General features: G+C 39.7%; 1 protein-coding gene across 1 annotated transcript in view; it reads left to right on the top strand.

Annotated features, from left to right (window-relative positions):
- Nucleotides 1-20,868, top strand: part of TRPM1 (transient receptor potential cation channel subfamily M member 1) — a 75,910-nt gene extending 55,042 nt beyond the window's left edge. The window contains exon 26 of the mRNA XM_063794068.1: nucleotides 18,859-20,868. Coding sequence (XP_063650138.1) covers nucleotides 18,859-20,107 — 1,249 coding nt within the window. The 3' untranslated portion in view covers nucleotides 20,108-20,868. The remainder of the gene's footprint in view (nucleotides 1-18,858) is intronic.
- The last annotated feature ends 6,807 nt before the right edge of the window (nucleotides 20,869-27,675 follow it).

The raw sequence follows: 27,675 nt of genomic DNA, 5'->3' as shown, positions 1-27,675 counted from the left end.
CCTCCATTTACATACATTTTATTAATGTCTGACATTTCACAATATGCAGGATATAACTCATAAATTATACATTTTAAGTGTAGTTGGCCTTGTACTTAAGAAGCTATGGGTCTTAGATGAGCTAAACATATAATAGCATTTTCTGATTCCCCCAAAACTTTCTGGATTAAGTGGTTTCTTGTCAGATTTGTGGATATGGATTAAAGTGTTTTGTCTTTTTTTTTTTTTTTTTTAATTCTAGAGACAGGGTACTGCTTTGTTGCCCAGGCTGGAGTACAGTGGGATGATCATAGCTCACTACAGCCTCCAATTCCTGGGCTCAAGTGAGTCTACTGCCTCAGCTTCCTGAGTAGCTGAGGCTACAGGCGTGCACCACCACACCCAGCTAATTTTTGCATATTTTGTAGATACAGGATCTCACTATGTTGCCCAGGCTGGTCTGGAACTCCTGGCCTCAAGCAGTCCTCCCACCTTAGCCTCCCAAAGTGCTGGGATTACAGGCATGAGACATCATGCCCCATCCTGGATTGCCTGCAGGCTTGATGGGAAATCAGCAATTTGTGGCTTTGAAATCTTTTTATTTGGCATCCTCTTCCCATGTGACCAGAAAGAGAAATGGCTGGTAATGGAGACCTTCCTAGAAGAAACAAGATAGTAACTAGAGGAACTGAAAGAGAGATCAGTCTTAGGAAGGAGGTGGGGGATTCTTTGAATGTAGAGAAGGTTGTAGAATGGCAAATGCGCAGTGATGGGGAAGACGTTTGGGGATGATCCTGTCTGAATACCTTAATCTTCTAAATTCATAGGGTTCAAGGTTGCTTGGATAATAGGAAGGAGATGGCATTAAATGTTGAAATTTTGATGTGCCAGTGGATGACACCCTTGTTCCTGATCTGACTTTGAAAGCCAATTCAGAGACAGATGCAGACTTCAGGAGGATAGAGAAAAAAAATCAGTTTTATTAGTAATAAAAGTTGTACTGGAGGGTGTGGCTTCATTCTTGCCTACTACTCACCCAGAATTAGGAATACCCACTTAGCCACAGGCAGCACCAGCCACCGCAGGCCTTGCTTCCCACAGGCAGAGTTTAGCCTGCGTGCTAAGCCTACCAGAAGACCAAGACAGAGAGACAAGCATGCGGTGTCCTGGTCCCCAATCTCCAACCAAATGAGCAGTCCTCCTCCAAAATAAATAAAGGCCTGGAATGACGTCAGAGCATTACTAATGAAAAGTCCACACACATAGAAAGAAAAACTGGGCATGGGCAAAGTGTACCTCTCCAACAATCAACATCACTGACTTAAAGCCAGTAGGAAGGATTCAAGTCAAGTGAGTTCACTTTTAGGGGAAATATGGCAGGAAAGGAGATAACCAGGATTGCTTGGCAGGAATAACAAAGATGCAAGTTAAATTAGATAACATGGCTTTGTACTGGGCCAGGTCAGTGTGGTTCCCATGACCTTCATCGGTGACACCGTACAGCCGAAAGGCAGGGATACAGAAAGACAACTGTACATACGGCATGGATGCTGAAGGAGGCCATGCGCCCAAAAACCAGTCTGCGGAGAGACCTCAAAGATGCTAGTGTTTGCAAATGGCAGCATAAACATACGACATTGCCTCCAGGCACCAAATATCCTTGCTTAGTCCTGGAGTCCTGGTAGCAATAGGTGGGGGGTTAGGGATTGGCACTAACGTGTTGCAAGTAAGGGAGAAAGAACATAGGTTATTAATGAGTGCTTAACTTCGTGGCCAACCACAGAATCTGGCCTGAATAGAAAACAGAACATAACCAGAAAAGGCTAATGATTAGATGACTTGAATTCTATAAACCCAGGAAGTCTGGGGTATATTTAAATGAGGCAGCATACAGCTAGAATCCCAGAAAGCTTAATGTTCTTTTAGTAACTATTCAGTATACTGTTTATTACAGAGAATGAAAAAGCCAGAAGAAAGACATGAGTCTTGGCCGGGAGCAGTGGCTCACACCTGTAATCCTAGCACTTTGGGAGGCCGAGGTGGGCGGATCACTTGAGGTCAGGAGTTCAAGACCAACCTGGTCAACATGGTGCAACCCCTTTTCTACTAAAAATGCAAAAATTAGCCAGGCGTGGCGGCGAAAGCCTGTAATCCCAGCACTTTGGGAGGCCAAGGTGGATCACTTGAGGTCAGGAGTTCAAGACCAACCTGGTCAACATGGTGAAACCCCGTTTCTACTAAAAATACAAAAATTAGCCAGGCATGGTGGCGAAAGCCTGTAATCCCAGCACTTTGGGAGGCCGAGGTGGGCAGATCACTTGAGGTCAGGAGTTCAAGACCAACCTGACCAATATGGTGAAATCCTGTCTCTACTAAAAATACAAAAATTAGCTGGGAGTGGTGGTAAGCATCTGTAATCCCAGCCACTCGGGAGGCTGAGGCAGGAGAATCTCTTGAACCCGAGAGGCGAAGGTTGCACTGAGCCGAGATAGTGCCACTGATTGCACTCCAGCCTGGGTGACAGAGACTCCCTCTCAAAAACAAACAAAAAAAAGAAAGACGTGAGTCTTGTTCTTTTATGATTAGTCTTCATTTAGTCTTTCACACATAAAAACTCTGTAAGGAAGCACAACAAGGTTCTATCCTGGTGTTCTTCCTGTAACTACTAAATGTAAAAGGCAGCCAGCCCTGTATGAAGAAGTGGATGGAAATTAAAATAGCTGGATGTAAAATTTAGAGTGGATAAGATAACTTTATGATCAGTAGTTCTGGAATTAAATTATAGGGTAGGAATAGTTTTAGAACTCAAGTATAGAATACCATGGGATCTTGAAACAGGGGTTTCTTCAAGTATGAACTGGACCTAGCTCCACTAACATCATGTCTTTATGTTAACATTTAACTCTATCATTAAGGAAATGTTCCCATATAATTTATGAGATTCCTTGCAGGTGAAGGGCAACTGTTTCCCATGAAAAGATAACTGCATATAAAACAAGTTTTAGGCTGGGCACAGTGGCTCACGCCTGTAATCTCAGCACTTTGGGAGGCCAAGGTGGGCTGATTGCTTGGGGCCAGGAGTTCGAGATCAGCTTGGCCAACATGGCAAAACTCCATCTCTACTAAAATTACAAAATTAGCCAGGTGTAGTGGCACATGCCAGTAATCCCAGCTACTGAGGCACGAGAATCACTTGAACCGGAGAGGCGGAGTTTGCAGTGAGCCAAGATTGCACCCCTGCACTCCAGCCTGGGCAACAGAGTGAGACTCTGTCTCAAAAATTTAAAAAGGCCAGGTGTGGTGGTTCATCCCTGTAATCCAGCACTTTGGGTGCTGAGGCAGGTGGATCACCTGAGGTCAGGAGTTAGAGAGCAGCCTGACCAACATGGTGAAACCCCGTCTCTACTAAATACAAAAAATTAGCTGGGCATGGTGGCGCATGCCTGTAATCCCAGCTACTTGGGAGGCTGAGGCAGGAGAATTGTTTGAACCCAGGAGGCATAGGTTGCAGTGAACCGAGATTGCACCATTGCACTCCAGCCTGGGCAACAAAAGTGAAAGTCTGTCTCAAAAATAAAATGAAAAATAAAATAAATCTAAAATTTAAAAGGCCAAGTGTGGTGGCTCACGCCTGTAATCCCAGCACTTTGGGAGGCCGAGGCGGGCAGATCACCTGAGATCAGGAGTTCGAGACCAGCCTGACCAACATGGTGAAACTCCATCTCTACTAAAAATGCAAAAATTGCCAGGCGTGGTGGCACATGCCTGAAGTCCCAGCTATTTGGGAGGCTGAGGCAGGAGAGTTGCTTGAACTCGAGAGGCAGAGGTTGCAGTGAGCTGAGATCGCACCACTGCACTCCAGCCTGGGCGATAGAGCGAAACTCCATCTCAAAAATAAAATAAAATAATAAATAAATAAATAAATAAATTAAATTAAATAAAACAGTTTTTAACAACTGGCTTACTACAGAACTCCAGATGTTTCAGTCCTTCCTAGGAAAGACACACAGGGACTCTTACCACAAGGACATGAGTTTGGACCTTATGTTTAATAGACAAGAGTCTATGCAAAGTCCAATAAAGTTATGCCATACATAGGTATTCTCTTGGAAGTTATTGCAAAAGTTCCACAAATTCATGTATTGTCATACCTATTATTTGAATGAAACAGAACACATTATGTACAACCCCTTAACAAAAAGTATGTTTTCATTTAACCACCTTCAGGCTTAGTGGCATCATGTTCAAAATCAAATATCCTTAATAATAGATATACCCCAATATAGAGAAGATTTGCAATGATATTCACACAGCCATGTCCTTTGACACTTGTGTAGCATTTACAGTTCACAGAGCACACAGTTTCATTTAATTCATTTAATTTAGTTGCTATCATGCTGCAACTGTTGTTAATGTTTGATAAATCACTCCCCAGGGACAGAAGTACAATAAAGAGGGGCTGGTGGAGTAGCTTCATCCCGAATGCAAATGTGGATGGGCACATCTCAAAGGGAACACTGACACTGGCCACATGTTAATCAGAAACGGCTTTTGTTTTTTCTCAAAACCAAATTAAACAAAAAGAGTCATGACATGTAATATCAGTTGTTAATCTGGTACAATCTTTTACTTCATTTTATTTATGTATTTTGAGACAGAGTCTTGCTCTGTGGCCCAGGCTGGAGTGCAGTGGCGTGATCTCGGCTCACTGCAACCTCCGCCTCCCGGGTTCAAGCAACCTTTGTCCTGCCTCAGCCTCCCGAGTAGCTGGGACTACAGACGCACGCCACCATGTCCGGCTAATTTTTGTAGTTTTAGTAGAGATGGGGGTTTCACCATGTTGGTCAGGCTGGTCTCGAACTCCTGACCTCAGGTGATCTGCCCACCTCAGCCTCCCAAAGTGCTAGGATTACAGGCGTGAACCACCACAACCGGCCGAATTTCTTAATTTAAAAAACAAGTTTTGTGTGTGTGTGTGTGTGTGTGTGTGTACGCCAGGTTTTGAGACTGATTAGGGCATTCAGGTGTATCCTTTTAACAGAAAAGCCCAAAGATTTAATCTGTGAGTCAAAAGATAAATATGGGCGTGGAGGATCACAGCTATTATTAATCATGACTGATTAAGCACATGCGGTTCTGGGCTCCTCGTGACTTTAGTAGCAGTACACATGATGCAGTTAAGGACAGAGCAAATATTGTAATAAATCAAGTGCAGCTTAAATTTCTATTCAAAGTCAGGAGAATGATTAATTGGGGCCCAGACAGTTTATAGATTTCATTTGTTTATAGTTTCTTTTGATACAAAAGGATGGAGGGTGGCCCTTAGGAATTGCTCTTAGGCCTGCCAGTTAAGAAATCATGTATTTGGTGGTTAGAAAAATGGCCTCATTAATGCCCTTTTCAAAAGTATTCATAAGTGGAATTTTTTTCTGTGAAGTCAGTGCTACCATAATGTGAAAAATAAAAACCTAGTGGAGCTATTTATAGCATCTACAAGTAAATCCAAACCCAGAAATAGTTACAGAAGCCACAAACTTCAATTGGAGGGAAAGGAAGATAATCAACCTGATCAGAAATCAGTGTCACCGTGTGTAAGAAAGCACACTTTGCATCACAAAAGTACCACTATTCAAAGAAATCATTTATTAGTGCTGAATACTTGTTATACTAAAAACATAGTTATAAGTTATTTCACTATGTGATTTGAAATATTTGAGGGTATTGGCATATTTTGTAAAGTGAATATTATTTTGAAAAATTTTGCAAACCGTATAATAAATAACACAGCCATGATAATCTAATTAAATCATGCCTAAAGCCAGGATAGTAACATATGTTTCCATGCAATGGCTGAGGTCCCTGACATCACCAAGACAGCTTTCATTCATCTAGTTCTTCCACAAACATCAGAGGTAGCTGAAAGCTCTAGGACAGGTTTTCTCACAGCTGGGGTCATCAAATGCCTTGGCATTTGGGGTTCTCAAGTTCTAAGATTATTTTATTTTTTAATTTTGATGATGACGGCATGTTTGCAAAGGGTCCTTGAGGAAATGTGGGGATGAAGAACAAGATGAGACAGGATGGGAAGATGAGGGCAGATTCTCAAGAGCTTTGAATGTATATGAGGAACAGAAATCTCTATAGGGTGTTAAGATTAAGGGCTGCCATGGATGGAAGGAAAGAGTTAAAGCTACATTCTCATAGCACTTTACATAGTATGAGGAAGTGTCAATGTCCAAATTGTAGAATAGGGTTGCCAATGGAGATTATAAGGTTTTCCTTTAATATACTCTTTGGTTTGTTCATTGCATTCAACACTGCAATGAAATTGTGTTTTTATCTTAAGTGTGATGGGAAGCTGCTATTGTTTTAAATCAAAGATTGACGTGCTTGTGTTTCTGTGTTATCTTTTTGGAGTGAGAAGACATTGGAGGCAAAGAGGCTGTTCCTTATAACTAACATTTTTTGCTTTATCAGCTTGGGGTACAACATGAGGTCATATATCTTTTTTATTTTTCTCTTCTTTTTTTTTTTTTTTTTTTTTTTTAAGACGGAGTCTCGCTCTGTCACCCAGGCTGGAGGGCAATGGCACGATCTCGGCTCACTGCAACCTCCGCCTCCTGGGTTCAAGCAATTCTCCTGCCTCAGCCCCCAAGTGGCTGGGATTACAGGCGCATGCCACCATGCCCAGCTAATTTATTATTTTTATTTTTTAGTAGAGATGGGGTTTTGCCACGTTGTTCAGACTGGTCTGGAACTCCTGACCTCAGGTGATCCACCTGCCTCTGCCTCCCAAAGTGCTGGGATTACAGGCATGAGCCACCGTGCCCAGCCAAGGTTATATATCTTTTAATATTAAATGAAATTATTCTTTGACCTCATCTCATCTGCTTATAATCTCATCTGTTTATTCCAAGAGCACCTTTTTCCCTTTCTATTGTCCCATAGCCCCACCCCCCACCCCCTGCCTCAAGTCAGGTGCAGGAAATCCAGTGGTCTGGTGAAGTCCCTACCCACTGCATCAAAATTCAAGAGGGTGAAGTCAATCGTTGCTCTTTGCTTTGATTTGAGCCCCAGCTTTCTGGTTGGAGGATAGAAAACGGAAGCTCTGAGGAACTGGAGATATCAGGGAGATAGTGAGAGGGGGGAACTTGGAAAAGTAATGCCATAAAGTTATGAACTCCAGAGCTCACCTGCAGACTGTGTCTGTCAGGGGTGGAGGAGTCTGCTCCTTATTCACATACCAAAGGCATTGAATGGGGTGACATGAACAAAAGCAGGTAGAGTAAGGAACTCTGGAATTCTGCCCCACCATAAAAGCAACAATAAAGTTGGCAAAAACTGTCAGAGTCTTTATTTTGTGGCACTCTGGAAATTAAGCAATGGCTTATTAAGAAACCTAGGGCATTCTTATTTAAACAAAATGGCTGGATCTTGATAAGAAAAGTGAGCTTTGTGACATTTTAATTTAGCCCTGTCCTATCCTCTGCTCTCCAGTTGAGTAGTCACCTTGAAAACAACAACCTGCATTCCTAGTACCAGTAGGAGCAGAAAGAATCTCATATGCAAAGAATTATAATTACTTGTTTTGTAATTACAGGGCAGCTCCTTGAAAGTCTAGCTGAAAGGTTCGTCTGTATTTCACCTGAGTTGGAACAGGCCCAGTACTAAAGCTTCTAGTTAGAAGGGGTGGAGGAAGGGTTGTCAAAAACATTTACAGGCAAAGGGTTTAGTGCTTGCTCCCTCAGGTGACAGATGACAGCTGGGGCAAACAATAGACTAACCAAAAAACTAGGGAGAAAAACTGATGTCCATAAGAGCTTTGAAAAGCTCTAACACATTCCTGGGAATTTAGAAAGCTATGTGCATGCATAGGGCTGTGTGTATACTCAGGAAGACCTGAGAAGGCTATAAGCTCATTTCTGGCTGACTTGATCTTGAGGCTCTGTGCAAGCAGGAAGTGAAAGCTAAGGCAAAGATGTAAACTGCCTGAGTGTTGAAGATGTGCCCCTATATACACATACAGCTTCTCAGAAAAGACTAGAAGATTTTGTTGGTTTTGTTCCACACATTTAAGGAAATCTCTAAGTATTAACTGACCACTAAGCTAATAAAATACAAACTTTAGTGGCCACACAACATAAAGAATATAGACTTTACAATATTATTTCAGAAAAATCACTAAACAAACAACAACTACAAAAATCACTAAACAAACAACAAACAACAACTACACTAAACAAACAACAACTACGCTAAGCAATAACAACAAGCCTGAGAGGGGAGAGAATCTGATTTCTAGAATTGCCACATTATAATACTCAACATGTCCACTTTTAAATAAAAATGACAAAACATGCAAAGAAATAAGAAACTATGGTCCACACACAGGAAAAAGGACAACCTTAAAAACCATCCCTTAGGAAACCTGGATATTAGACGTTTTAGCAAAGAGTTTAACTCAACTATTTTAGCTATTTTAAATAGATTTAAAGACCTAAAGGAAATCATCTCTAAAGAACTTAAAGGAAAGTATGAGAAGGATTTTTCACCAAATAAGGGACTATCAATAAAGAGGTGGAAATTATATCAAGTAGTAGACGAGGTCTCAAAAAAAAAGAGGTAGAAATTATATATTTTTTTTAAAAAATAGGTCAGGCACAGTGACTCATGCCTGTAATCCCAGAGCTTTGGGAGACCAAGGAGGGAGGATTGCTTGAAGCTAGGAGTTCAAGACCAGCCTGTGCAACAGAGCAAGACACCATCTACATAAAATCATTTTTAAAACTGGACAGGCATGGTGGTGCATATCATGGCAACTGGCAGAGCATGGTGGTGCCGGTAGTCCTAGCTACTTGGGAGGCTGAGGTGGGAGGATTGCTTGAGCCCAGGAATTCAAGGCTGCAGTGAGCTGTGATCTTGCCACTGCATTCCAGCCTGGACAATAGAGCAAGACAGTGTCAAAAAAAAAAAAAAAAAAGAAAGAGAAGAAAAAGAAAGAAATGAAGGAAGGGAAGGAAATTCTGACATTGGAAAGTACAATAACTGAAATGAAAAATTCACTCTAGAGGCCCAATAGCACATTTGAGCAGGTAGATTAAAGAATCAGCAAACTGGAAGATAAATCAGTTAAAAATTACCCAGTCTAAGGAACAGGGGGAAGAAATGAAGAGAAATTGAACAGTCTGAAACCTGTAGAACACCATCCAGCAGAACAACATAGGCATCATGAGAGTTATAGAAGGAGAGAAGGGAAACTGGCAGAAACAATATTTAAAGAAATAATGGCCAAAATTTTACAAATTTAATGAAAGATATGAATCTACATATCCAAGAAGCTCAATGAACTCCAAGTAGGATAAACTCAAGGAGATCCATACCAATTAACATTATAGTCAAACTGTTAAAAGCCAAAGGAAAAGAATCTTGAAAGCAGCAAGAGAGAAGCAACTCATCACATGCAAAGGATGCTTAATTAGATAAAAAAAGCTGACCTCTCATCAGAAGCCAGGAAGACCAGAGGACCTTGGGATGACATAGTCAATGTGCTGAAAGCAAAACAATGTCCACTAAAAATTATATATGCAGCAAAACTATCCTTTAAAAATGAAGGATAAATTAAGATATTCCCAGATAACCAAGAACTGAGAGAATTCATTACTAGCAAACCTACTACGAGGGATACTAAAGATAGTTTTTCAGGCAGAAATGAAAAGACATAAGACAATAACCTAAGATCCACATGAAGAAATAAAGAGGACCAGTAAATGTAACTACATAGGTAAATATAAAAGGCATTATAAATGTATTTTTTGTTTGTAACTACTTTTTATTTTCTACATGATTTACAAGACAACCACATAAAGCAATCATTACAAATCTATGTTGATGGGTACACAATGTACAAAGTTGTAATTTGTGATAATAACAGAATAACTTGGGGGGAGGATGGAGCTTTATAAGAGTAAACTTTGTGTATATTATTGAAAATAATTGGTGTTAGGCCAGATGCAAGGGCTCACACCTCTAATCCCAGCACTTTGGGAGGCGAAGGCAGGTGGATCACCTGAGGTCGAGAGTTCGAGACCAGCCTGGCCAACATAGTGAAACCCCATCTCTATTGAAAATACAAAAATTAGCCTGTGTGGTGGCACATGCCTGTAATCCCAGCTACTCAGGAGGCTGAGGCACGAGAATCACTTGAACCTAGGAGGCAGAGGTTGCAGTGAGCTGAGATCTTGCCACTGCTCTTCAGCCTGGGCAACAGAGTGACACTCCATCTCAAAAAAAAAAAAGTAATTGGCATTAAATTAAAGTAGACTGTTATAAATTCAGATGTTACTGATAATCCCCAGGGCAAGCACTAAGAAAATAACTCAAAAACATATGATAAAAGAAAGAACAAGAGCCAGGTGTGGTAGTGCATGCCTGTAGTCCCAGCCACTCAAGAGGTTAAGGCAGGAAGATCACTTAAGCCCAGGAGTTCAAGGCCAGCCTAGGAAACATAGCAGGGCCCCATATCTTAAAAAAGAAAAGAAATATTAAGTGAATTAAAATGATACACTAGAAAATACCTATTTAACACAGAAGAAAGCAGTAACGATGGAGTTGAGGGACAAAAAAAAAGACATAACATATAGAAAATAAATAGCAGTATGGCAGAGGTAAGTTCTTCCTTACCAGTAATTATATTAAATGTAAATAGATAAAGCTCTCTAAGACAGAGACTAGCACAATGAATATTTAAAATATGGTGTAATTACATGCTGTCTGCAGACACTCACTTCAGATTCAAAGATTTTTAAAGTTTTAAAGTAAAAGGATGGATAAAGACATTTCATGCAAACAGTAATAAAAAAATAGTTGGAGTGGCTACACCTATCAGGTAAAATAGACTCTAAGACAAATATTGTTACTAGAGACAAAGAAGGACATGATAGACATGATATAATGATTAAAAAGGTAATGATATCAAAAAGATATAACAATTATAAACATATATGCACCCAATAGCAGAGCCTCATAAGATATGAAGCAAAAACTGACAGAATTGAAGGGAGAAGCAAATAGTCCTCAAATAATAGTTGTAGGCTCTAATATTCAACTTTCACTAATATTAGAACTAGACAGAAGTTCATTAAGAAAATAGAAGCCTTGGCCAATACTATATGCCAACTCAAGGTAACAGACATCAATAGAACACTCAACGACAGCAAAATATATATTCATTTTATAAGCATATGGAACATTTTCCAAGATACATCATCTGTTAGGCCATAAAACAAGTCTCAATAAGTTTTAAAAAGATTAAAGTTAAACAAAGTGTATTCTCAGGCCACAACAAAATAAAACGATAAATTAATAACAAATGAAAATTTGGAAAATTTACAAATATGTGACAATTAAACAATACACTCTTAAATAATCAATAGATCAAAGAAGAAATCACAAGAGAAATTAGAAAATACTTCAAGGCTAACAAAATGAAAACACAATATACCAAAATTTATGGGATATAGTAAAAGCAGTATTCAGAAGGATATTTATAACTATAAAGACCCACATGTAAAAAGAAGAAAGATCTCAAAGACAGTAAGAACTGAAGTAATGACCAGACTGCTACCAAGGTCCCAGACTGACTACTGGGCTGCACGCACATAGGTCAGATCTCAATAGCACTACAAAGACTTTGAAAACTGAACTGGCATTGGAATCACAGTCCACAGAAAGCATGTCAGAACTTGCAGCCTGAAACTAACCAGGTTGATCACCTGCTAAAACAAAACAAATCAACATTCTCCATGAAAATTAAACAAGATTCAGAGTCATGTGGTATAATATTCAAAATGTCAGGCTACAATGCAAAATCATTTGGAGTATGCAGAATCTAGAAAATCTCAACTCACCTGGGAAAAAAAGACAATCAGTAAATGTCAATGTCAAGATAACACAGATGTTGAAATTATCTGACAAAGGCTTTAAAGCAGCTATTAGGAAAATGCTTTAACAAAATTGCAAAGGCTCTGGAAACTAATAGAAAACTAGAAAGTCTCAGAGAAAGAATAGAAGATATTAAGAAAATTCAAAGAAAATTTTACCAAAAAATACAGTAAGTGTAATGAAAAATTCATTGGATAGGCTCAATAGCAAAACAGGGATTACAGAGGAGAGAGTAAACTTGAAGATATTTCAACAGAAAATTACTCAATTTGAACAAGAGAGTAAATGGGCTAAAGAAAAAGCCCAAAGCCTCAGAGAAGTGTGGGGCAATAACAAAAGGTATAACATTTGTATTATAAGAGTCCCAGAAGAGAAAGAGCATGATGCAGAAAAACTACTTGAAGAAATCACTGAAAACCTCCCAAGTTTGATCAAAGACGTAAACCCACAGATTAAATAAATGTAGAGAATGCTAAACAGGACTAACTCAAATGAATCCATATCAAATGAAGGGCCACAAACTAAAGACAGAGGGAAAAAAATTGACAGCAAAGAAAAAAATTGACCAGAGAAAAATGATACATTACTTACAGGAGAACAGTGATTTGAATGATGGCAGATTTCTCATCAGAAACCTTGGAGGTCAGAAGGAAGTAGCACTATGTTTTTAATTTTCAATTTTATTTATTTTTTGAGCCGAGGTCTCCTATGTTGCCCAGACTGAACTCAAACACCTGGGCTCAAGCAACCCTCCCACCACAACCTCCCGAGTAGCTGGGATTACAGGCACAGGTCACCATGGCCTGCATTATGTTTTTAAAGTGCTGAAAGAAAAAAATGATCAACCCAGAATTACATACTCAACAAAAACATTCTTCAAAAATGAAAGTGAAAAAAAAAATCAGACAAAGAATTCATTGCTAGCAGACCAATTCTAAAAGAATAACTATAGGAAATTCTTCAGACAGAAGGAAATGATACCAGAATTGAACTTGGAACATCAAAAATGAAAGAAGAGCATCAGAAATAATAAATATGTTGATAAACATAAAGATGAGTCTTCTCTTTCTGAGTTCTTTAAAGTATATTTGACAGTCAAAAGCAAAAATTGCCATACTGTCTGATGGCATTTTCAATATATGTGGATACAATATATGACAACTGCAGCACAAAGGGCTATGGGAAAGGGACCTGTATGGTAGTAATGTTCCTACATTCAAATTGAAGTGGTAAAATACTGATGCTATGTATACTGTGAAATGTTGCTATCTATTTGTAATCCCTAAAACAACCACTGTAAAATGTATAGTAAATGCTGTAGTCACTTCCCACCTCATTTCCTGAGGCCATCATCACCATGATACCAAAACCAGACAAAGACAATTGAAAAAAGAAAACTACAGACCAATATTCCTCATGAACATAGACACAAAAATTCACAACAAAATACTAGCAAATTGAGTCTAGCCACGATCAGGTAGTTTATCCCAGGAATAAAAGGCTAGGTCAATATTTGAAAACAATCAATGTAATCCACCATATTAATGATTTAAAGGAAAAAACCCTATATGTTTCTAGCAATTGGTGCAGAAAAAGCATTTGATGAAATTCAACATCATGATGATAAAAATACATTTTCTAAAAGTCTCTCAGCAAACTAAGAACAGAAGAGAACCTCCTTAATCTGACAAATGGCATTTACATAAAATCTATAGCTAACATGGTGAAAGACAGACTGCTTTCTCCCTAAAACTGGGAACAAGGAAGGATGGCCACTCTCACCACTTCAACGGTGTACTGGAAGTCTTAGGCCATGCAATAAGGCAAGGAAAAAAAGTCTTCTGTCTTGGAGAGAAATACATAAATACATAAAACCATTCCTATTTATAGATGATTATCTATGTAGAAAATCACATAAAATCTTTAAAAAACAAAATGAAACAAATGAAAACATCCTAGAATTAATAAGTGAATTTAACAAGGCTACAGAGTACAAAGCCAACAAAAATTAATCTTATTTCTATATACCATCAGTGTGTAATTGAACATTGGAATTTTTAAAATAATACCATTCTCACAGAGCTCCAACAAAAATGAAATACTTAGGTATAAATCTCATAAAATACGTATGGGATCTATATGCAGAAAACTACAAAGTGCTGATGAAAGAAATCAAAGATCACTTAAATAAATGGGAGGATATACCATATTCATGTATTGGAAGACTCAACGTGGCACAGATGTCAGTTCTCCCCAAGTTTATCTGTAGATTTAACACAATACCAATCAAAATCCCAGCAGGATATTTTGTAGATATAGGTCAACTGTTGTTGTTGTTGTTGTTGTTGTTGTTGTTGTTGCTGCTGTTGTTATAGACGAGGTCTCCCTATGTTTCCCAGGCTGGTCTCAAACTCCTGAGCTCAAGCAATCCTCCTACCTCAGTCTCCCGAAGCACTGGGATTGTAGGCATGAGCCACTGTGCCCAGCTATGTCAACTTATTTTGAAAATTAAATGGAAAGGCCAAGGAACTAGACTATGTAAAACAATTTTGAAAAAGAAGAATAACATTAGAGGAATCAAACTATCCAGTTTTAAGGCTTACTGTGAAGCTATAGTAATGAAGACAGTGTGGTCTTGGTGAAGGGTCCAACACATACATAAATGGAACAGAATAAAGAGTCCGGGAGTAGATCTACCCAAATAGAGACAATTGATTTCTTTCCCCAAAGGTGCAAAACTAATTCAACGACGAATGGATCATCTTTTCAACTAATGGTGTTAGGACAGTTGGACATTCTTATGCAAAAAATGATCTCAACACATACAAAAATTAACTAAAATGGATCATAGATCTAAACATAAAACACAAAACTATAAAATGTTTGGAAGAAAACATAAGAGAAAATCTTCACAACTTGGGAATAGACAAAGGATTCTTCAATGCAACACCAAAAGCATAATCATGTCAATCATATATCTGACAAAAGACTTTTATACAAAATATCTAAAGAACTCTAAAACCCATAATATGGGAAAAAATGGCCCAATAAAAAAATGAGCTAAGGATTAGACTAGACACACCAGAGAGGACATAAGGTTGTTAAATATGTACATAAAAAGATGCTCAACATCATTAGCTGTCAGTGAAATGAAAATTAAAACCTGAATGAGATATATCTACACACCGAATACAAGAGCTAAAAATAAAAAAAATTAAAAATAACAATAGCCAAGAAGGATGCTGAGCAACTGGAATTTGCATACACTGCTAGTAGGAATAAAAAATTGTACAGCCACTCTGAAAAATGGTTGGGCAGTTGCTTATAAAGTTAAACATACATTTACCCTATGAATCAGCAATCTCAGCTATTTAACTCCTAGGTATTTATCCTACAGAAATGAAAACATGTTCACACAAAACCTGTACATGAATGTTTATAGCAGCTCTTTTCATACTTGCCAAATAATGGAAACAACCCAAATGTCCTTCAACAGGTGCTGTGGCACATCCATATTAGAAATATATCTTTGCCGGGCTTGGTGGCTCATGCCTGTAATCCCAGCACTTTGGGAGGCTGAGGCAGATGGATCACCTGAGGTCAGGAGTTCGAGGCCAGCCTGGCCAACATGGCAAAACCCCGTCTCTACTAAAAATACAAAAATTAGTCAGGCATGGTGGCGGGCGCCTGTGATCCCAGCTACTTGGGAGGCTGAGGCAGGAGAATCGCTTGAACCTGGGAGACAGAGGTTGCAGTGAGCGGAAATTGCGCCACTGTACTCTAGTCTGGGCAACAGAGCAAGACTCCGTCTCAAAAAAAAAGAAAAGAAAAGAAAAGAAATCTTTAAGAGAGCATCAACCTTAATTAAAGGGAAAGCCAAGTGAATTACTTGGATCTGGAATGCTTCTGTATTCTGTGATGTGCTGAAAAATATTTTTCACTCTGTGCTGAAAGGAAAGCTGGATTAAGACTTAGAAAGCTACACAAATAACTTCTTTGCTGATTAATCATATCTCACTATGAGCTCTATCATGAATGATGGATTCTCTTGTGTTTTTATGCCATTCAATGTGTAAATAGATGTGGGGCTCTTGTCAAATTGATTCCTAGATAGCCTTTCTCTGTCTGAAATGGAAACCACTCTTTGTGTGGGTGTCAAGGTTTGTGAAACATGTTTTAAATAATTATGGGAAGTCACCAACCATGGTTAACAAAGGAGATAGATCCTCATTTATTTGTCCTTTATGTTAATCATTTCAGATGTAAGTGAACTTAAACTCATTTTTATCTTTCTTCTTTCATACGTACTATAAAACTCAATGCAGCTTCCCATCGTTTGGCATAGCTGTTTAAAATTTGCTGTATCCACGTTGTAGCTGTTCACAAGCTCCAAACAAGCAACTGACAATTTCTCTGAACCCAGGGCACATCATTAAGCATTGTTTCTTCCATAGCTTCAATGAAGGGAGCAGCAGTAGGGACGGGAGATTTGAGACACCAAAAAAGGAGCTTGGTAACTGATTCAATGCAGAGGGGAGGGGAGAGGAGAGAAGTGAGGGGAGGGAGTTAGTATAAGGGAGACCAAAGAATCCAATGACTTTGAGGTTTGTTTTTCATATGAGTGGCTGAGAGTGCTGTTATCTGAATTAGGTAATAAAGGGGAAAATAGGTAAAACTATAAAAGATTTGAAAGGAAAGATATTCATCTTCATTTCACCAGTGTATTTATTTAGAAAAGTTTGCACAGCGGCAATATCTCTTACTGTATGTTTGTAAAGGAACTCAAGTTTGACTAGGGCAATGTGGGGGTTTTTTTTTGATACAAAAGGAATCATCAGGGTAATAGAACTGAACGGAGTAGGGAGCCTTTATTTATTTGTTTATTTATTTATTTATTTATTTTTTGAGATGGAGTCTCACTCTGTCATCCAGGCTGGAGTGCAGTGGTGTGATCTCGGCTCACTGCAACCTCCGCCTCCTGGGTGCAAGCAATTCTCGTGCCTCAGCCTCCCAAGTAGCTGGGATTACAGGCACACACCACCGTGCCCAGCTAAGTTTTGTGTTTTCAGTAGAGACAGGGTTTCACCATATTGGCCAGGCTGGTCTTGAACTCCTGGCCTCAGGTGATCCACCCGCCTTGGCCTCCCAAAGTGCTGGGATTACTGGTGTGAGCCACTGCGTGCGGCCAGGAGCCATTATTTTTAATGAAGAACACCAAGTCTTACTCAGAAGTAATGGAAAGTTAATAGTGAAAAATTCTTCTGTTGGTCTCTGAAATGCAAGAGGAGAGAGAACCCTTAGAACCTACAGTGCCTGTGATACAGAGGCTTTAAAAAAAGGAAGCCAGGACTTCTCATACATGGTGAATTTGGTCCTCCCTGGTGGCAAACTTCCAGGAAGCCAGACCCTTCCTGCTCAAATGATGTGGTTTCCTATAGTACATATAAATAGTTCTCACCCCAAGAAAAGAGTTAAGAATAGAAGCCAAGGAACCACACATACAAACACAGACACATCAGAGCACAGCTGTCAATGTGGCCAACAGAAGAGTGGCATTAGCAAAAAAAAAACTCTGGGAGGAGGTGGGGCAAGGTAGCCACAGAAGCAGCAGGGTGGGGGTGGAGTTCAGGAGATGCAGTCAAGCACAGAGCTGACTTAGCGATGCAAACAGTGGCAGGCAATCTGCTCAGAAGACAAAAGAGCGGGGTGGCTGACCACCATGAAATGGATGGATAAGAGGAGAGCCAGCAGTACGAGTGAGGACATGTATAAGGATGTGCAGAGAAGGTAGCAAAGACCTTCGTAGGTCATACAGACTGCAATGCAAGCCAAGTCTCCCTACGTTTTTAAGAAAGCTGGGAGAAAATAAAAGAATAATGGAATCAGACCTAAGTGTTTGCCATCACACAGGGATGAACCAGCCAGAACAGAGTAGCCAGGACTCCTAGCTCCATCCTGGGGACAAATTCAACTTTTAGAAAGCAATCCTCAATCCTGGGCATACCTTGCCTCTTAGAGTTAAATTCCTATTGAAATAATTCATACTGTATGTAGTAAAATATAAAACAAAGTCTGTACCAGTGGATTTTAGGCCAGGCAACATTATGGTTTCATAGGCTGTTGCCTGATCTTCTAAGAACTGGAAAAAAAAAAAACTAATAGCAGGCATTTATAATCTCCCATGCTCTTTTTTGTGTGTAACCTTAAGGAAATACTAATTATTAAATATAAAGAATAATTTAAAGTTTTGGTATTCTTCAGACAATTAAATCACCTACTATCCTTTAAGCAAACTATCTGATAATCTGAACTTAATTATTAACAGTTTATTTTCTGAATCCCTTGAACCTCAATAAGGATTTTAATTTTATTTATTTTGTTATAACCATTCACTGCTGACAGCCATAGTCAAAGCTCTAAAAACTAAGCACTAGTAGCTTCTGTTATTACTACAGGCAGCATGATGTACCAGCTAAGAGACAGGCACCGGAGTGAGTGCTGGAGCTAGGCTGCGTGTGCTCAAATTCCTGCTCCACTGCTTCCTACCTTTGGGGAAATTACTTATACGCTCCATGACTTAATTTCCTCACCTGTAAAATGGAGATGATAATAATAGACCTACTTCCAAGGACTGCTCTGAAGATTAAATAAGCCTAGGATTGAACCTCAGTAAGTACCTGTTAGTGAGAACATTATGCTCTTAGAACAATGACTGAACAGTAAGTACTATATGCATTAACTATTTATTTCCATTATTTTCTGGTGGCTCCTCATGGTAATTCGAGTAGTCATGTTAGGGGATTGTGAAGCTTGTAAATATACTCAAACAGTTCCATATGTATTAAAATTCTGAAAAATCACATAGCAATGACATTATCTTTTGATTTTTAATATCCACTTAATCTCAGTTTAATAAATCTATCCCTTTATATTCACCAGAGTTGAAAATATGTCAATGAGGTTGGAAGAAATCAATGAAAGAGAAACTTTTATGAAAACTTCCCTGCAGACTGTTGACCTTCGACTTGCTCAGCTAGAAGAATTATCTAACAGAATGGTGAATGCTCTTGAAAATCTTGCAGGAATCGACAGGTCTGACCTCATCCAGGCACGGTCCCGGGCTTCTTCTGAATGTGAGGCAACGTATCTTCTCCGGCAAAGCAGCATCAATAGCGCTGATGGCTACAGCTTGTATCGATATCATTTTAACGGAGAAGAGTTATTGTTTGAGGATACATCTCTCTCCATGTCACCAGGGACAGGAGTCAGGAAAAAAACCTGTTCCTTCCGTATAAAGGAAGAGAAGGACGTGAAAACGCACCTAGTCCCAGAATGTCAGAACAGCCTTCACCTTTCACTGGGCACAAGCACATCAGCAACCCCAGATGGCAGTCACCTTGCAGTAGATGACTTAAAGAACGCTGAAGAGTCAAAATTAGGTCCAGATATTGGGATTTCAAAGGAAGATGATGAAAGACAGACAGACTCTAAAAAAGAAGAAACTATTTCCCCAAGTTTAAATAAAACAGATGTGATACATGGACAGGACAAATCAGATGTTCAAAACACTCAGCTAACAGTGGAAACGACAAATATAGAAGGCACTATTTCCTATCCCCTGGAAGAAACCAAAATTACACGCTATTTCCCAGATGAAACGATCAATGCTTGTAAAACAATGAAGTCCAGAAGCTTCGTCTATTCCCGGGGAAGAAAGCTGGTCGGTGGGGTTAACCAGGATGTAGAGTACAGTTCAATCACGGACCAGCAATGGACGACGGAATGGCAATGCCAAGTTCAAAAGATCACGCGCTCTCATAGCACAGATATTCCTTACATTGTGTCGGAAGCTGCAGTGCAAGCTGAGCATAAAGAGCAGTTTGCAGATATGCAAGATGAACACCATGTCGCTGAAGCAATTCCTCGAATCCCTCGCTTGTCCCTAACCATTACTGACAGAAATGGGATGGAAAACTTACTGTCTGTGAAGCCAGATCAAACTTTGGGATTCCCATCTCTCAGGTCAAAAAGTTTACATGGACATCCTAGGAATGTGAAATCCATTCAGGGAAAGTTAGACAGATCTGGACATGCCAGTAGTGTAAGCAGCTTAGTAATTGTGTCCAGAATGACAGCAGAAGAAAAAAAGGTTAAGAAAGAGAAAGCTTCCACAGAAACTGAATGCTAGTCTGTTTTGTTTCTTTAATTTTTTTTTAATAGTCAGAACCACTAATGGGTGTCATCTTGGCCATCTAAACATCATCAATTTCTAAAAACATTTTCCTTAAAAAATTTTGGAAATTCAGACTTGATTTACAATTTAATGCACTAAAAGTAGTATTTTGTTAGCATATGTTAGTAGGCTTAGTTTTTTCACTTGGAGTAGTATCAAATGAAAGTGACGATACTATAACGAAGATAAATTGGCTAATCAGTATACAAGATTATACAATCTCTTTATTACTGAGGGCCACCAAATAGCCTAGGAAGTGCCCTCAAGCACTGAAGTCACCATTAGGTCACTTAAGAAGTAAGCAACTAGCTGGGCACAGTGGCTCATGCCTGTAATCCTAGCACTTTGGGAGGCCAAGGCAGAAAGATAGCTTGAGTCCAGGAGTTTGAGACCAGCCTGGGCAACATGGTGATACCCCATCTCTTAAAAAAAAAAAAAAAAAAAAAAGTAAGCAACTGTGTAAGAAAGAGAAACTAAAGAGAAAGCAAACATGAAAAAAGGGAGGGGTGGAAAGAAGAAAAATAAAATTATGAGGCACAATAAGTGGGAAGGAGCCACAAATATGTTTTTATGAGGTCTTTGTTTTCTGTTTTAATGTTTTATTTTAAACTACACAATGGGGAAAAAAGTACACAATTATATCAAACATCATACTCTAATAATTTAGGGTGACCTAGAGTTTTGTTAATGTGCAAAAATAAAGTATCCAGTATGCATTTTCTTGTTGTCATAGAGTCCTTAATAGCAAATACAAATTAGTTGTACCTGTCTATGCAATGCTTTGTACAAAGCTGTAGCTAAAACCTAAAGGATATATGTTCACAAGTCACAGAGACTGCTCTTAGCTGAGAATACCAGGTGTTGTGCTTCACCTCAAAGTTCAAACAAATACCCACAAGAGTAACAGGACCCCCATGCGAGGCTTCCAAGAGGGGCCACTGTCTAGGAACCCTGAAGGCCACCCCACCATCACCACTCTTAACTATACAAAAAGAAACAGAGGTGGCAGAAAGAGGTCTTCTCCGGCTAGAGCAGAAGTTAGAGTTAGACTCTAGCCCCTCACCATCCCCCAAGAGAACCTCAGGGTACTCAGATCTCAGGAGGTCTCTGATGCACAGAGAGAGGGCCAGCCTCGAGTTACTGGCAGCTGATACGTCATGAAGCAAAGTGCCTCATACCCAGAAAGGACCACTGGGTAGAGTAACCAGGAATTGGTGGTGGTAGGGTTGGGAGATGTGTCAGACAGAAATGGGTGATGATCACAAAAAATGAGACCGCCATCCCCATTCTCATCTGAGGTGTAGACTGTAGCACTGCCAGAAACTGGCAAAGGAGTACAGGAAGAGACAGAAAGACAGAAACACACAGAGGGAGACCCAGAAACAGATAGAGGAAGATTGTAGCCTGTTCTACAACAGAGGCTCATTGCAGTTATGCCAAAGGTAGTGATCAGAGGTGACAATACCAAAATGTGATTTTGCATCTTTTTCCTCAAAATATGACTGAGATTGTAATAGTCAGATTAGAACTCTTGAACTGGGCTGAATTTATCAAAAAAGACTGATATACCATTGCCTGGGTTGTGGGGTAGGGCTTTAATATTTCAAAAGTGATAACATTCATTTAACATAAACTATTACTTATATGCATATTGCTATATTAAGACTATTTAATCTATCCTGCCACATTTGTTTATTTGACTCAATACTTAACCTATTACATTTTATCTCACTCCTAAGTCTTTCCTTTGAGTGTCAAAAAACTTTCGGCCTTTTACCATATCCTAGAAAAGAGATGCCTCAGAATAAGCTGGGGAATCTATAACACCTCAGCAGAGCCGGTCTGCAGAAGATAAAGCCTGTCTTTGGAATTCTCCCCATATCTGTTCATTACACAGTCTCCCTTTACCAAGGTCCATCCCACCGTGCCTCAGGAGTGGGACTCAAGTTCCATTTCCTTAAGTCTCACTAAGATCTGTGACTCCTGTCTTATGCCAAGGTGTCAGCTGATGTAGGATTTTCTAAGGATGTTTGTCTTACGGATCCAAATGGATGAATTCTAACAGTGTGATTTCAGAACCTGTGACTGGGCCGACTATTCTTGAGACCTTTCTTGTATACCTTAAATCATACCATATAGTGGATTAGTACTTTACCAACCCAGCACAACTCAAATATTGACAGTGTTCTATGTAGGACACAATGCCAGACCGCTTGGTATTACATTATTAATGATTACATTATTATTCCCAATGTCATTACAATTTTGTCTAAATATGGACAACCAAATATTGAGAACTAATACCCAATCTAATCAAATCTAGCAGTATTTAATACATTAAAATAAGAATACTGCATACGGTCAAATCATTTAATATAGAACTATCTTAGTAAATGAATAAGAATTATATTTCTGTGCTATGTAAAACATAGTAACATAAGAAGGGTTTTATTATTTTATCCCCAAAACTCTGGCATACTCATAAATGAGTTCTAATATATTATTTGGTATAAATTAAGCTTGTTTTGGACTTTGATCAATGGCAATCAAGACTTGAACTATCAAAGGACCTCATAATATGTGGCTCTCTCCTTTAAGGCTGTTTGACTGCTTACATTCTGAATACATATAGATGCTTCATCATCATGAGGTTCCTATAGTCTTCCATAGTTTAGGTTTTAAAATCTAAAAATCAAACTGTCAATGTTGTCATATAGTTATTCAACACCAAAAATGCATTTTTGCTAAATATGTATTAGAAATAAAGTGAAATGAAATCATCTTACTACCTCCTACACACAAAAAAAGACTTTTAAAGAAGGTTTTATCTTAAGATAAAAATGCAGAAAATCACACAAAATAAATAACTGACTTAATTAATTATTGTAAGCTGAATATCCTTGTAACCACCACTCAGATTAATAGAGTTTTCCAGCTACTCCAAAAGTCTCAGAAGTCCCTATCTCAACCACCTCTGTTCCCTGAAAAGTAACTATATTTTTATAGTAATCCTTTCCTTGCTGTTCCAGTTACTATCACTGTATTATTAATACAAGTGACTCCAAAACTGGGTAGCTTAAAATACCCATTTGATTATGCTCATGGATTCCGTGGGTCAGAAATTCAGACAGGCGCAGCAGGAATGCCCCTGATTTGCAGTGTTTGCCGATTTCCGTGGTGTAAGTACTCCTACCATGGCCAACTTCAAGCTACGGCATCACTGAATATGGAGTTAGGAAGACATACTGACAATTGGTTCTTGCAAGCCAGTACAGGCTGGCTATAGCACACTACTGTCTACTCCATGATATTTGGGGCCTCAGCTGGGAAGACTCACTGTCTAGAGGTAATTCAACAGCTGGAGGCTGGGATTATCTAGATATGTCTTTATTCACGTCTGAAAATGGATAATGGCTCTCAACTGGGATCTCAATCTCAGTATAGAGCACATACACATGCCTCTCCAAGCAGCCTGGGCTTCCTCACAGCATGGCAGCCTCAGAGAAACTGGATTTCCCATATGATGGTTCAGGGCTCCAGAAGTGAGTGTCCCATTGAGCAAGGAGGAAATATCGCTTTTTATGGCCAATCCTCAGAAGTCTTGCAGAGTCACTAAGGCCAGCTCGGATTCGAGGGTAGGGGTCATATAGAGGGGAATGTTTAAAAAATTTGCAGATATGTTTTAAAATCACTATACTTGTATTTCATTATAGTTGTATCACTTGAATGTTCCTTAGCACTATAGTTTAGCCTTACTCTTTTTTATTTGAAGGTCTTTTAAATCTCTTTTAATCTGGTATTACCTTTCTCTCTTTCTCTTCCTTAACAATTTCTTTGTTGAAGAACATGGGCCACTTGTCTTGCAAAGTTTCCCACAGTCTAAACTTTACTTATTGAATGCTCATAGGCAGTTTGACATATTCTGCTGTTTCTGCAGGTTGGCAGGAGGAGTCAGAGGCTTATTCAGGCTTAGGTCTGATCCCTTTGGCAAGACTCCTTAGATGGTGTAGCTTCTTTCTAAGACACAAGGAGGCACATGTGTCTACTTGTCTCTCTTTTTGTGATGTCAGCAGCTGTTGATACTCAATGCCTAGATCACTTAATTTATAGAGGGTTGAAAATTGTAATACTCAAATTCTATTATTTATAAAGAGATTATTCTTTTCACCTACTACTTGATTACACAGTGGTATAGTTCATACTACACAGCAGAAATAATGACTGATTGATTTTTCCCATTTGCCAGTTTTAAAAATAATGAATTGGTTCTCTACCATCCTCCAAAGGATGAAGGTGGTCTACAGGCCAGGCAGAGAGCCCTCACCAGAACCTTTACCTTGCTGGTATCTTGGTCTTACACTTCCCAGCCTCTGGAACTGTGAGAAAGAAATTTCTGTTCTTTAAGCCAGAGTCTGTGTACTTTGTTATAGCAGCATGAGCACACTAATACAACTAGACATCTGGAAAATGTGACATTTCAGTCAATAACAAATCTGGAAATCAGAGTTTTTCCAGGTGACTGATAGTTTAGTTTATTTAAACACCATTATGACTTCATGGATTTAAATATATGTGATGTATTTTAATCCAATGTAATTTTTTGGTTTTTGGGTTTTTTGTTTTTTTTGTTTTGTTTGTTTTGTTTTTTTGAGCCACAGTCTCACTCTGTTGCCCAGGCTGGAGTGCAATGTCGTGATCTCAGCTCACTCCAACCTCTGCCTCCCAGGTTCGAGTGATTCTCTTGTCTCGGCCTCCAAAGTAGCTGGGATTACAGGCATGTGCCACCACGCCTGGCTAAATTTTTGTATTTTTAGTAGAGACGGGGTTTCTCCATTTTGGCCAGGCTGGTCTCGAACTCCTGACCTCAGATGATCCACCCACCTCGGCCTCCCAAAGTGCTGGGATTACAGGCTTGAGCGCTCGGCCATAATTATTATTCTCTCACATTTTCTTTCCATGAGTACCTTAAATATGTTACTCCATTTTCTTCTGGCATAATGCATTGCTGCCAAAACGTCTGGTAATATCTAATTTTCTTTCATCTGAAAGTCACTTGCTTTTTTTGTCTAAATATCCAAAGAAATTTTCATTGTTGTTTCTTCAAGGCCCGGTAGGTTTAGAAGAATGTGTCTTAGTGCTGGTAAGCCCAGATCAATGTTCTCAGGTGCAATGTGTTCTTTCAATATGCAGTTTCAAATATTTTCTTTTAATTTCAGGTAAGTTTTCTTAAACTACAGTTTGTAGTATTTGTTCTGTTTCCTTATCTCCTCCCTCTTTTTGTTTCCCCCAGGAACTCCTATTATCTATTTGTTAGTTCTCCTTTGCCTGTTTTCAATATCTAGACTTTCTTTCTAATCTGTTTAACTTCCTTCATTGATTTTTGATTTTTTAGAATTTTTCTCCTTTTCATCTTCTCTTAAAGAATAATCAATTGTGTTTATTCATCCTTGGGTTTCTTTTATTCTTAATTTCAGATTCTGATTTCTGATTCTATTTTGAATTTATTCATTTCATTTTGAATGTTTCTAGTTCTGATTTACATAGTTCTTTTCATGTTTCATATCATTTTCTTAGTATCTTTTGGCTCATTGTGAAATAGTGGATGTTAGTTTTTATCTGTTTTGTGGGCATCCTTTCTGGTATGCTTTTATTGTGGATATGAGTGCTATTCTGTTCTTATTGTCTTTCATTACAATAATTTTCTATGTGATTTGACTTCCATACTTTCATGTGATTATTTTTATGTGAAATTGGTTTTCTTGAACTTTTTGAAGGAGGCAGTTTTAAGGATAGTTTTTCTTTTATCTTTTTTTTTTTTTTGTGGTGGAGTCTTGCTCTGTCGCCCAGGCTGGAGTGCAGTGGCACTATCTCGGCTCACTGTAAGCTCCGCCTCCCGGGTTCACGCCATTCTCCTGCCTCAGCCTCCCGAGCAGCTGGGACTACAGGCGCCCACCACCATGCCTAGCTAATTTTTTGTATTTTTAGTAGAGATGGGGTTTCACCGTGTTAGCCAGGATGGTCTTTATCTCCTGACTTCGTGATCAGCCTGCCTCGGCCTCCCAAAGTGCTGGGATTACAGGCGTGAGCCACCGTGCCCGGCCTAGTTTTTCTAACTTCATAGAGAACTTCCGTTTTTACTGCTTAGTGTTGTGGGTTTCGTTCTTTTTTTTTTTTTTATTTGAAAAGTTGGCTTACTTTTGGAGATTTCCTAGTTTTCCATTTTTACCTAGAACTTCTTTTTCCTTTCTCTCTATTGTCTCTATTTAGCTCGATTTTGTTTCCATGCCCAACAGTTTGCCAGCAGTGTAGGTCTCTTTCCTGCAAGGAAGCCTAGTAGATTAGTTTCAAGAGTTCCTGCAGCTACATTACTCCAGCCCCTCCAGACTTTACCAGGAGCCTCGTGCATTCTCACGTTTTTAGAGAAGGCAAATACCCTTTCCTGTTTCTGCTGCTGTTCTCAACTTGACTGGCTGGACCTTCCAGGGAACACTTTGCAGCTATTTTGGGGTTCTCCAGATGCCTCATTGATTCTCTATGCTGATACCACAAGGGTCTTATTACTTATTATTGCCATATTATTGCTATTGGTTTGTTCCCACGCATTTATATTTTTGAGATCAAGGGGATACCATTTCATTTGGATTTGTTATAGATGTTGTCCTTGGGTTTTGGTTTTGCCATATAGTTGCTTTGTCTGTTTTTATGCAGAGATTGAAAAAGTATGCTGCTGTTGTCATCTTTCCACAATTCTCCCTCAAGAAACAGATGTCTTAAATTACTTAGTAGTCATCTTAAAAGACCACATACTAGAGAAGGACTGTGTGGTAGATAGAGCTCCCTCTCCCCTCTCCCCTCTCCCCTCCCCCCTCCCCCCTCCCCCCTCTCCCCCTCCCCCCTCTCCCCTCTCCCCTCTTTCCACGGTCTCCCTCTGATGCCGAGCCAAAGCTGGACGGTACTGCTGCCATCTCAGCTCACTGCAACCTCCCTGCCCGATTCTCCTGCCTCAGCCTGCCGAGTGCCTGCGATTGCAGGCGCGCGCCGCCATGCCTGACTGGTTTTCGTATTTTTTTGGTGGAGACGGGGTTTCGATGTGTCGGCTGGGCTGGTCTCCAGCTCCTAACCGCGAGTGATCCGCCAGCCTCGGCCTCCCGAGGTGCCGGGATTGCAGACGGAGTCTCGTTAACTCAGTGCTCAATGGCGCCCAGGCTGGAGTGCAGTGGCGTGATCTCGGCTCGCTACAACCACCTCCCAGCCGCCTGCCTTGGCCTCCCTAAGTGCCGAGATTGCAGCCTCTGCCTGGCAGCCACCCCGTCTGGGAAGTGAGGAGCGTCTCCGCCTGACCGCCCATCGTCTGGGATGTGAGGAGCCCCTCTGCCTGGCTGCCCAGTCTGGAAAGTGAGGAGCGTCTCTGCCCGGCCGCCATCCCATCTAGGAAGTGAGGAGCGCCTCTTCCCGGCCGCCATCACATCTGGGAAGTGAGGAGCGTCTCTGCCCGGCCGCCCATCGTCTGAGATGTGGGGAGC

This window comes from Pan troglodytes, chromosome 16, assembly GCF_028858775.2.
Source record: "Pan troglodytes isolate AG18354 chromosome 16, NHGRI_mPanTro3-v2.0_pri, whole genome shotgun sequence".
In the NCBI taxonomy this organism is placed as follows: Eukaryota; Metazoa; Chordata; class Mammalia; order Primates; family Hominidae; genus Pan; species Pan troglodytes.
Note: the sequence above shows the minus strand (reverse complement) of the source record. Positions and strands in the feature narration are given on the sequence as shown.